The 12,186-nt window shown below is 40.8% G+C and overlaps 1 protein-coding gene across 5 annotated transcripts in view; it reads left to right on the forward strand.

Moving 5' to 3' along the window:
* LOC128887687 (uncharacterized) overlaps window positions 1-5,002 on the forward strand; it is a 77,441-nt gene extending 72,439 nt beyond the window's left edge. For all 5 annotated transcript variants that reach the window (XM_054143890.1, XM_054143901.1, XM_054143871.1 and 2 more), the window contains 5 exons: window positions 567-728; window positions 1,436-1,721; window positions 3,110-3,347; window positions 3,415-3,565; window positions 4,006-5,002. In XM_054143890.1, the coding sequence (XP_053999865.1) occupies window positions 567-728; window positions 1,436-1,721; window positions 3,110-3,347; window positions 3,415-3,565; window positions 4,006-4,266 (1,098 nt within the window). In that variant the 3' untranslated portion in view covers window positions 4,267-5,002. The remainder of the gene's footprint in view (window positions 1-566; window positions 729-1,435; window positions 1,722-3,109; window positions 3,348-3,414; window positions 3,566-4,005) is intronic.
* The last annotated feature ends 7,184 nt before the right edge of the window (window positions 5,003-12,186 follow it).

The following is a 12,186-nucleotide window of genomic DNA, read 5'->3' on the forward strand; positions in this document are numbered from 1 at the left end:
TCTTACAGGAAGAATTACATACATTAACAGATTTAAAGAATTTAATTAATAGATTGGGAGATATCACCTTAAACTTAACAGTAATTTTATCTTGCACGTCATATATGATTAACTATAACTTCAACAATATTGATTATTTATATCTGAAAATATTCTTCTGGGTTGCTAAGATACCCCTAAAGACAGGCGCAAAATTTGGTACCGATGAGTTAAATGGTTACTTCTAAAAAAATTCCAAAAGTAGTCCAAGGCTTTTAGTCCTGCTCAGGTTAGCCACGCCTCCCTCCCGTGTTTCCAGTGGAGTGGGGACAGTCTCTCGATAGTCTTGAGCAGCCAATTCATTCCGCCTCGACTATAATAAAACTCGTAGCGTCTCGATCGGCATGAAAACTTAATTTTATTATCCTAGCGGCGCGATTTCGCGGTATCCCGCGGAAACTTCACTCCCCGTCGGGAAAGTTCACCGGCGGACTTTTCTTATTTAATAAGGCGGCGGGGAAACAATTTTACTTTCTTGATAGCTTTATCGGTCGCGCGGAATTTATAATGGCATTTTTAAAATGCAGGGCCCCGAGGAGGATCAGGACTGGAAGAGCAAGGACGACGAGTTGAGGATAAGCCGATTGAGGCAACGCAGAGGTCGCAGTATAGTTCATCGGAGCCTTGAGGATAATTACGGCGCCGTGGTGGTCGCGAATCACGAGGCGCTCGCGCAGTTTCTCGAGCAGGTATATCTCGATCCTTTCGAGATTTGTTGCTACGGAAGTTACGTTCGAGAGCCAATAGCTCGTTAGTTATCGCGTGACTGGGGGTACGATGTTCGTTAACGTATCGCGTGCCTAACAGATTTCTCAAGCATTTTTCGCGAGCGGGAAAATAAGATGAACCCTCTTCAATTTTTTATACAAACACTACCGGTGCTAACAATTTGCGATTTTCATGCAAAATTGTGAAGTATACATTTGTAATGCGTGTACACTCTACTTGCCAAAAAGTCATTGAAGATTTTATTAAAAAAAGTCTATTGAATATTTTCAGTTGATTTCGGTCTGAACACCGAAGAATCATGTGCTCTACAAGCTGTTCAAATTTCAAGCTGTGACTTTCATTGTCTTTGGAAATATCTGCTCCGTCAGCGAACGATGCTCTTTTCGCATCCCTTATTTTGGTGAAACCGGCAGAGACAGTATACTCGTATTACAATCATGAAAAAAGTGTAAAAGTGTGGGGAATGTATTCTACAGTGACACACAAAAAATGGAAATTTCTCGCTCTCGCAGTTTTCTCGTAAAAAGTTCTACAAGGAGTACCCTACTTTGTCACCGACTTTCTCGCAGCGGATGGCATTCGACGCGTTCATGTAATGCGTTAAACCGTGCGCCAGCGAAACTCTATGCATGAGAAATGCATACATTTCCGGTTCGATCTGTTGCAGCTGAACCAAACTCCTCAAGTGCCTGCGGGGTTGCGAGCTCTCAAAAATACGAATCCCCGCCTAAGTCACTTCAACATCGATACCAATACGTCAATCGCCGCGGGTAGACGAATATTTTATTCGGCGACGTGGAACGAGCTGAACGTCACCCTGTGCGTCGCCTTCGATCTGGCCACACACGTGTCGCGGAAGGAATTTTATTTGGCACCTATAATCGAGTTTATAGACAGCGTACCGAAGGAAATTACCGACAGGACGTGTCTGCTGGGGAACAAGCAGCTGGAAGGTACCTCGTCGAGTTACATTTTCTTTTCCTTCGCACGATCTACCTCCATCCTTCATTCGATATCGTTCCGAAAGTATAAATATGTCCTCGATATTGGCCGTGGTTGGCCTGCGCCAGCCACAGGGAACGAATTGCGTTTAATTGAATAAAATTTTATAAATCAGACCTGGTCCAATTTGACACTGAACGTGTCACATTTATTCATCGAGTTATTTGAACAATAATTTATTCCAATAAAAGTTTAGTCGAAAGAACATTCTTCGATAAAGGCCCCAGAAAATATACAAAACTTGAACTCGATGAACGTTACGAGTAACGCGAAACGCAATGAAATAACAATGAAAATGATAATTATGCGCGCGAATATTTTTGTGTAACAGCTAATTAAACGTAACTTGTGCAGCTAGAAAGGCTTTTGAATAGAGGTGCTGGCAAATTTTGATTTTCCAATTATGAATAATGTAAATCGCGATGAAATCACAACGGAAGTGTTAATTATGCGCGCGAATATTTATGTGTAACAGCTAATTATATATCGTAGCTCGTGCAGCTAGAAGCTTTTTGAATTGAAATATTGGCAAATTTCGATGAAAATTATGAATAATGTATAACGCAATGAAATAACAATGAAAGTGATAATTATGCGAATGAATATTTACGTGTAATGTGTAACATGGAATATTAACGGAGCTCATTTTCGATTCCATAATAGGACGCCATATTTTGGCTAATTCGATTTTAATTTCATGGAGTTAAAAATATGATAATTTTTTGTTTTCACACTTAAGTGTAGCTATAAATTTATTTTGAATTTCTTTCCCTTGTTTAAAATATATACAATTTCCTGCGAGTTGCGAGACACCAGCGATATTTCGATAGCATTGGAAATTTTCTTGCAACGTTTCATATCGCAAAATTCAGCGAAGCTCCGGACAGGCTTTTAAACATTTAAAAACTTTTAATCATAGTATATCATCCCTCGAAATTCAGGGGTATTTCGAGAGCACTACTTTCTCGTTAAAAATTCAAAAGTGTGTTCGTTTATCGCGTACAAAATCGGCCGCAGTCCGTACGGTAAATACACAGCCATTAATCGCAAGTTTATGGAAGCTAATAGCCATTCCAGTGGCTCCGGACCATACAGGCGTGCTAATCTCTCTTTACTGTTATTCAATATTTATTAGCACTAGAGTATCGTGAAATTTTCTTTCTCTCGAAACTGTTCACTTTTGTTGCATTTAATTTTCGATTTCTCCTTAATATTTTACTGCATTAATCTGAATCAGTTAGAGAAAAATAGAAGATTGAAGAAGAACAAATTGAATAAGATACGTGTTGAACGTTCACCACGGATAATTACCAGAAGAAACTCACCATTTGATTTCCAGCGACCATTTCCGTTTTACCCCGACTGCAAGTGAGCACTATACAATCCTACGGTGCGACGACGGGGGGTATGCACGACGAAGGAATAGTCAGAGAAGCCTCCTTCGTGCTTCTTCAATTCGTCACCGCGTTGAAGAGCCTCCAAGCGCGAGGAATCGAGGAGTCCGCGAGAAGCCTGAACAACGTGGTTCTCTGCAGGGAGGACAAGGACGCTTATTACAGACTCTACCTTCTTCAGGGGTTGGTAAACAAGTCGAAGAACCGCGCTTCGAAATTGGTTTGCTCATTGTTCGGTTACGTTTCGCAGATTGAACGTAGACACGAACGAGGAACGTGAAGAGGAGACGGTGTCGCTGTGCCAATGCGCCCTGGTGGCTCTTCAACAGCTGAATCTGACGAGCAGGTTACCGTTGATTCAAGAACTACTTATGAGGGAGAAGGCAGTGACATTGTCTCAGGTATGAATTGTTACAACATAGTAATCAACGCTTATTAAATTAATTTTGTACTGTCGAGTGTGGAGGATCAAGGCGATCGAAGGCACATGTGCCAACGTTCCCCAACGCTAACGAAGGCACATGTGTTCGAGTCTTGTGATTGCATACCTGCGCCAAAGCAAACAAAGGCACGTTTATTTAAATCTTGTATGCGCCAACGTGACCGAAAGCAAATGAAAACATACGTGCTCGAACCTTGCACGTGCCAACGCACGCCAAGGCAAGCGAAGGCACATGTGCCCGAATTCTGTGAATGCCCACGCACAGCAGACGATTAAACTTGTCGTATCTAAGTAAGGCTGACCTGAAAATATAGCGCGTGTGTGTCGGTGTAGGGTCGAAAGATCGCCCCGAAGCGATGGCAATCCAAGACTGACCGGAAACACGTATTCTTGACCTAGGTGAAGTCCATCCTCGAATTTTCTCTGTGGGGTCCCGCGGACGTGACATTCGGTGGTCCAAGGGAGAGGGAGATCACCCTTCAAAGGTGGCTGGATCTGGAGAGAGCCAACGTTCTCCATGCCCTGGTCAGGACCAGGACTCCCCTCTCCGTCACCGATGAATACCAATTGTTATTCCTGGTCCGAACAAGCGCGAAAATTATGGGCGAAGCGTCGCTGCTCCTGGACGAGCAACGAGCCCGCTTGGCTCGAACTCGCTAATCGTTCCTCTTTCGTGGAACAACCGATGCCAAAACTACGAAACGGTTCGTGGACAATATACAGAGTGTACCGTAAGTATGGGGTATGTCGAAACCAACGAATGGAGCTCATGAACGCCATGTCAACATTTCTAAACAACAATTCATCTTATTCTTCTCTGCTACGAAAGAATATATAATTAATTTGTTTTATTTTTGCTTTATTGAAAAATAGGATAGCCTAAGTAGGCTTTCTGCAATTTGAACAGGAGTTGAGTCTTAAATTATTGAAACCTGAACATCTGGTTAATTTAAAAGGATATACAAATTAAATAGAAATTTTGCTTTATTTCTGTGAGTTTCATTAGTCGAGACTTCGACTACGATTCCGACATATTTAGTGTGTGTTTATTTGACGCGAGTCTCGAAGTTGGAACGATCCAAATTTTTTATCTGAATTTGGAGTGATAACGATTTTTTGGTTGAATTTGGAGCGATAACGTGTTGGCGACGGTTTTGTCAAATTCGAATCATATCTCGACAGAAAAATTGATCGCGAGCTCTGTAGAAGTGTAAGTACGTGCCAATGCTCAATTCAAGCGTGCGTTCGCGTGTGCGATAAGGGGTGGAGGGGAGGGTCTGTGTGTTCGATCGATCGTTCGTTCGAAGGATTGTAAGTATGTTTTGTAGTAATTATTTCCGATTACCGTTAACAGCGACAGCGTGTAATCGTATTAAATATTTGTATAAATAAATGCTCGATAACGATGGTTGGGTGTTGTTATTCCTCTGGCGAATAAGTTGCAGCCGATAAAGCGGTGCATGTGATAACGAGCGTATGAAATTATTTAGTACCTATTACAGCAGTAATATCGTCAATATTGAAAATATTGTCTGCCTCAAACAATATGTAACTATAAATTAAACGTTTGATCAATGCGAGAAATATATTTGGGGGATTTCGAAATTTTATGAAAATTAATTCTATTATTGATATTTGTGTTTGCCTATTTTTTTTTTTTTTACATGAAATATATGAAACGAGCAATGTTGGACGAGTGTTTCAGTATCCGATGATACCTTCATTTCTTATAATAAATATCGTATAATATAATATATTCGAAAAGCAAGCATTTTCGGTTGCCCAGACAAACCAGAGTCTCAACTTGACGAACCATTCGAGGTTCAATGGATTGAACCATTGGTTCAATCTTAGTTAATTCGACATTTTCTGGATCGGATCAGGAAAGTTCTATTGTTACAGAAAAATAAAATTTTCAGCTTTTCAGAAAGTGTCAACTACTGGCACGCAGTCGCCTACGGCGCGAAATCATTTTAATCGCACGGGGTCAAACGTTCCCCGTTCATTTGTCAACGTCACGGATTTGAATTGGTGCCAAGTATCGGATACAACAAATTCCATAATAGCCACGCACGAAATCGAACGCGTATTATATCGCTAATGCAATGACGACGCAGCCTGATAAATCAATATCGCGGCGACGAATAGTTTTTGGCGGAGGATTGCGCTGCTTAAATATGCGACCCGTGTATTCGATGCCATCCGATGGGAGAATTAAAAAGCTGGCTCGGTTCCCGACTGTGTCGCTGGTTTAACGGCTCAAGGCACGTAACCACCCCTGATCCACGCGATAAACAGGTCAATTGTGGGGAATTTTTTTACATGAAACGTACGCCGGGTACGAAGTTTCAATTTTAATACGCGACTGTACGCAGTTTGAAGTATAGATTAAAAAATTTGAGATGAAAAATATTGAAAAATGGTGTCCGTGTATATTTTTCAAAAAATAGTATATTTTCAGTTTTCCATCATTGAAGTTTGAAGTGACAGACCTCCCATGGAATATTTTTTTTAATTCTCAGTAAAATGTTGGCAGAGATTTATTGAAAATTCTTCTCGAAGTAGTTAAGCGTCTTAATAAGAATGATTCGTGGTTTCATCCAAAGACTGTTGCCCGCCCCCAGGCGACTATCGCGAGTGTCGATGAAACGAAAGCAAACCGCCTTTCGAGCAGAAATTTTGGAATTTAACGTCTTATGAATATTGAAATATCACCACTCTTATAATTGGATATTAAATTACGTAGGAAAATTTAATTTGCGTGGAAATTGAATTAATATCAATTTCAGTCGTTTGCATAAATCGCTTGTGATGCCTTCGAAACCTGCGGAAAATTCGAGACTGGCCTCCTTGTTTTTCCCAAGAATTGCTAACCAGAAATTATTTAAAATTTGCGAATCCTTGCGAATTAAAAATTCGTACGAATTTACAGCAGCCGGAGATTGGATACGTCAGCGAAATAAAAGTTTACCTCAAAGACTGCGAGTGTTTAGTTTAATTTTCTCTTCTATTTTTAGAATTTTATTTCTACCCGTCACGCGAAATTTGTATTTCGGATCAGAAAGTTTCCCATTTCTGGCGAAGGTTTTGTAACGCCTCCAACGTTTTCAGCGTTAACTGTCTGCGAAATGGAAACGAGTTTTTAATTAAACCTTATGCATTTAGCGACACAAAAGCAATGGCGACACCGTTAGTGGAACGTTGCCAGCCACATTTTTTAATATCACGACGGTTTTCGCGCAAAGACGAAGTAGAAGAGGATTTTCTAGGTATTCGTCCAATTGTCGCCATGGGGTTTTATAGCGAAACAGAGAGATGGAAAAAGTATTTTCAATGGAAGTGCATGAAAGTTTGAAATTACGTTTTCAAACAGCAATGCACTTTTATTACATAGGATGCACGATCTTTGAGATACGTGTCGTTGAAACGGGTTACTTTAGCTTACGTGCAAAACACGGAAACTCGCGTTGCATCTGTCCTCCAAAATAGACAGCGCGAACGAGATGATGGGAGTTTCAAACAGAAGAACAATATTCTAAGTTTGGGAACAGTAGTTAGTTTCCTGCGCAATGTCTGACGTTCATAATCCCTTGGAAACTCTTGGTCGTTAATTCTTCATCGAAAGGAGTCGTTGTAGCGAGTCTCGCTATTGCCAAACGGAATTAGATCAATGGAAAGCCACCGGGATAATTGCCATTTTTCTCTGGAAACGATCTTCTATAATTATTTTCTACGAATTGAATCGATCAGGAAGTTTATAAGAAGAAAGTTGTTAAAACAATGTACTAAATGTTTATGATGGACGAATTGCAAAGTTTACGAACGACGACTCTCGAGGTATTTTATTTACAGATATTTCGATCATGTTTATTTATATTTTCATTAAATTTAACAATCGAGGTAATTATGACTGGAGTGTGGATGTTTATGCAAACTTGTATTTTCATATAGACAGCCGAAGGACAGAAATTTAAATTAAAGTATATGTTAGGACCATTATAATAGTAGGAACGAAAGGTGGATAGAACAAAAGATATTTACGCGTCGTTAACAGTACTTGAACTACGATCAAGTTTCAAATTTCATCGAGTCTTTGAACCGTCGAGGTTCATTCGAACCTCTTTCTTCAGTCACGTATCTCGGTTTACAGAAATTGGAGTCCTTTCGAGGTAAGTTCCTTGCCAGTAGTATGCATCAATTATTGACCGGACGTGGCCTTGTTCGGCACGAACAGCATAGATGTCGCACAGTGAAGCTCCATCGCCACGAATTTCTGTAACGAATGACCGAGGGACTACGTTGCTCTGGAAATTTACATAATAATGTTAATAATAACTGTCCACGAACGATGCGCAATATTAATAAATCCACAAAAAGGGGCATTTTATACTACTGTTAGAGAATATATTTTATTCCGAATTCAAAGTACAGCATGACTTACGTGCGATGAAGTCTTGGAACTAAAAACGACCGCTTCTTCCTGAATTTGTTTTCTCGAATTTTGTTGTTGACAGCTTCTTCAAACTTTGAACATTATTTATCCACATTATGCACGCGTTTTTCGTACACGAATTGTTAGCTCCAGGCCCTGGAAAGCCTTCTGAAACTGATTTTTCTTTCTGCTTGCATTTGTTTTCAGAATTGTATTAATGTTAAAGAAATTAACTTTATAGTCGATTTTTAAGGAATTAATGGACGCGCGCGAGGTTCGAAAATGTAGTTAAAACTGTTTTAAAAACTATTTTGTATCATCAATCCTCTATTCCTGTATCGTCAAAGGCGAAAAAGCCTGGTCTAATGGAGAATAAAATTGTTCCATTTGTCGTTAATTGCTGCTTGCAGCTATTCCATACATTTTAGAGTATACTATTTCACATGGCTGCAGCAGAGCAAAGGATTTTATTCCACCTGTACGTGGATTGCTTTACTATGGTTGGGTTACGCGTTCGTTTACATGATAACCGTAAAAAAAATCCTTTTCACGTCTCTGATGATTAAACGATTTAGACGTAGCGTGAGAGGATGGAAACTGACCAACGAAATAACTTTTTAGTTAGTTTACGAGGCATATCCGTTCCTTGTATTTTAAAATCCACCCTCTCGTTGATGGATCGTTTTAAAACGAGGAATTCATTTCATTAAGGTTTTTAATATTCCAATAAAATATTTTATTTATTATGGAATTAATAATAGTCCTGTCTCTGTTTTTGTCTCCTTCGTCCTTCACAGTAGTCACAGCGATACGATCACGTAATGGAGCTTTCAGTTGCACCGAAACTTCAGATATTTAGCAGATACCATTGGCAGACGAAATATTGAAAACAATGGCGCATACTTTCGAGCGCTTTTAGCGGCGAGACGGATTCGAAGGAAGCCGGACTGAGTGCTTGTCGCCGAAATTGCATTCAAGGCGGGTTGCATCCATCGCCATTAACAGAAACGCGCTGCTTGAATGTGTGCACCGCCGTCTTATCATTGATTTTTGTTTATCGACGCAGCGTGGCATTGATAATCACTGACTTCCATTTACTTAAATATCAATTTCCCCGCAAAATTATTTCTGATTATCTTGGTTTCCACGATGAATATAGAACATCGTACATCTGCAGTAATTTTTCTTTTAAACAATTAAAGTGGGATGAATTTTGTTGTCATTCCCAATGATTCGAAGAAATAAAGCTAGTGTGGTTTCACGCTACCAGAATATCAACGATCAGTCGAGATTCAACGGGACCGATAATAAATTCCGTACTCCGATTAAGCGCCTGTCGTTTCAGCTCATTCGGGTTTTATGAGCCGCTGAAAAAGTTATGGAACTCGTACCGGCTCTCTCAAATTGTAACGTTAATTTTTACGGGCGGTGATCAGGACTTCGCTAACCCGAATAGACTCCTTCAATCTGTTCGCGAAATATTCATGGTTATCTGGAGGCAGAGTTTGCATAACAATTTATGCAAACATTTATCCAACATTATTCAACACGTTTAATAAATTATACCGTTCTTCAAGAATATGACTATATCACGTTTGAAAGAACCTGAGAACTAAGTGAGAAGTCCTTGATCCTTCCCGAGGTCCTTTAGAGGATCAGCGTAGCGTAGCACGTGCGAAACCCCAAAGAAGAGATTCGTCTTGAACGCGGACGGTAACACTTAGAAAAAGAGAAAAAAAAGCAAAAGGGGTAAATTAATGACCCGAAGACCGAGGGTAATTATGCGTTTCCATCTTCTAACGTCGCCTTTCTCCTCGCCTAATATCAGCTTCTGCTACTTACTTCTGCCCGGCGGGAAGGCCAGCTTGTCGACGACGTACTAAAAATTTGCTTCAATCGTCTCTCACCCCTAAAGCACGCGCGTCTAAAGTGGGTCGACTAATTAGTCGGATACTCGAGCCATCCCAGTGTTACGTTCCACTTAAAGAGTGGACGGGCATGATTTTCGCCCTTGCCCGCGTCATCTTTGGAAACGAGATAAAAGTGGCGCTGTGGGAGTTCTAAAGGGTATCAGGAATGTAGTTAAAGCGAGCATAGTTTATTTAAGTCGGGACTTTTCGAGTAATCATTCTTTGTATATCTTGGGGCATCCTAATTGTGGTTAAAAGATTTAAATGATACACTGTAGACTATACTATACTGAAAGAATATACTATGTAGGTAATGCAGTGCACCCTGTCGATGAGGCTTGGTAACGTAGATTCTCTACCTACATTACCAGTAGAACGACTTATGATATCGACTGAGCGTTCTGCATTACCTGCATCTTACCTGCAGGATACTCTATCTTACCCACAGATTTAGGTACATCCCTTGCCACAAGCCACTATCAAAATTCATCTCATTTTACTGGACACTATCGATTCTTCTCCTGTTTAGCTTCAATGCTTGTAGATAATTATTTATCTCAAATACAAAATGGACAAGAGATGCAGAAAACGGTAGTACAGTCTCCCAAGTCTTGATCCTAGGTATTCGGCATAAAATTTGTAAACTACCATCGTTTGGATGGGAATCCTTCCAGAGAACGGGCGAAATTGTTTGCGGCAGCTTGGCTGGCAAATACGCGAAGAGAGTGTAAACGCTTAAACAGTTTAAACGTCGTAAGCTTGATTATTTCCCTTGCGCGATGGTACCGGCTGCATCTCCGTCTCGTTAATTTGACTCGTCGTTAACAGAGATGGTTTCACACCGACGAACGAGGCCAAACATCTCAAAGATGTAAACGAGTAAATTGCGTAATTGGCGTGCCCGACTGGAATGGAAAATAAATTGCCACCGCTGCAGTGGGGAATTGATTAGCCATTATTTTCTTACCTTCCGCGACCGGCGCTGGACGTTCCCAGTGGACCATTTGTTTTCCATTCGATGTTGCACTTTTGCTCTATTTTTACACGGAGCGCGGAATAATCAACGTCTACGAAATGAACGTAGCATTATTTCTGTGCTACGTAGAACGAGCCAGAGACGAATTTATGCTTTTATACCTAAACTGATATCATTTGGATTGTTTTAAGATTCATATAATACTCGTATGATTTGAGAAATGGTGTCGATATGGTAGTGAAGTCAGTTAGTAATGCAGAACAATGTGTTGATAAGGTAAAAGTCGAGTTGATCGCGCTATTTATTAACAGAGCGTCCTGTATTACCAGCTGAGTGATCTACCTTATCGAGTCCTACATTATCGAGCCTTATTGGCGCAGTATTTTATCTTATAAAAAGCCTGATCTCTCTACCTCCTATCTGTACATCCTTCCAGAATACCCAATTTTGCGATCGATAAAAGTTGTCTAACTCTTTAAAAATATTTACAACGTGCAATTTCCATTCCACCTCATACGTAAGTCCTGTTAATTCTAGCGCAATTTTACCTGAAACGAGTAAAGCGTAAAGACCATTCAAACTTTCAAATATCATCGTAGCGCACGTGTTTATCGACAAGTACGAACAGCTCGTTGTAAAACAATAGCAAACGCGTCGAACTCGCGTCGAAGCTGGTGCCTGGAGAAGCAGACGCGTAAGTTTCCAATTCGCGTCTGTAACTACGGAACACCATTAAACTTTACGGCGACCCTCGCGCGTGGAAACTGTTTCGGAGGGTGTAGGGTTGGAGGAGGGCAGTTTGTATCATTGTTGCGTATCGCGGCCGGACTCGATATCATTGACAAATAAGAGGCAGTTACGTACACTCGCGGTGCATGCGCCTGGCATATGACCTGGAAATTCGCAAACCGCAACAACGTTCTCGATGGTCGACCGTGTTATTTGTGTAAGCTCCACGTTAAAAGCTGTCGAAAGCTCTCGCTGCCCGTCTATCTCGACGGTATTGGCACGACGCGAGCGGTGTCGCGCTATTAGAGCGTTTCCGTTTGGTTATCGGCTGAAAGCATCCTTTCGCGCGACTTTCGCGTTTTTGGAAAACGTTTGCCAATTATTCGAGGCGACGTATGACTGAAAATATCGGCTAAAAGAGGCTGCCGCAACGCCACGGCGAAGCAATTCGTTTTGGGAAGTCGATTCGATCGGCAACTACAATGAATGTCTAAATTGTTAGCAGACATCACTTTGAGCGACAACAGAAAATT

This window comes from Hylaeus anthracinus, unplaced genomic scaffold (assembly GCF_026225885.1).
Source record: "Hylaeus anthracinus isolate JK02 unplaced genomic scaffold, UHH_iyHylAnth1.0_haploid 0, whole genome shotgun sequence".
Classification (NCBI taxonomy): domain Eukaryota; kingdom Metazoa; phylum Arthropoda; class Insecta; order Hymenoptera; family Colletidae; genus Hylaeus; species Hylaeus anthracinus.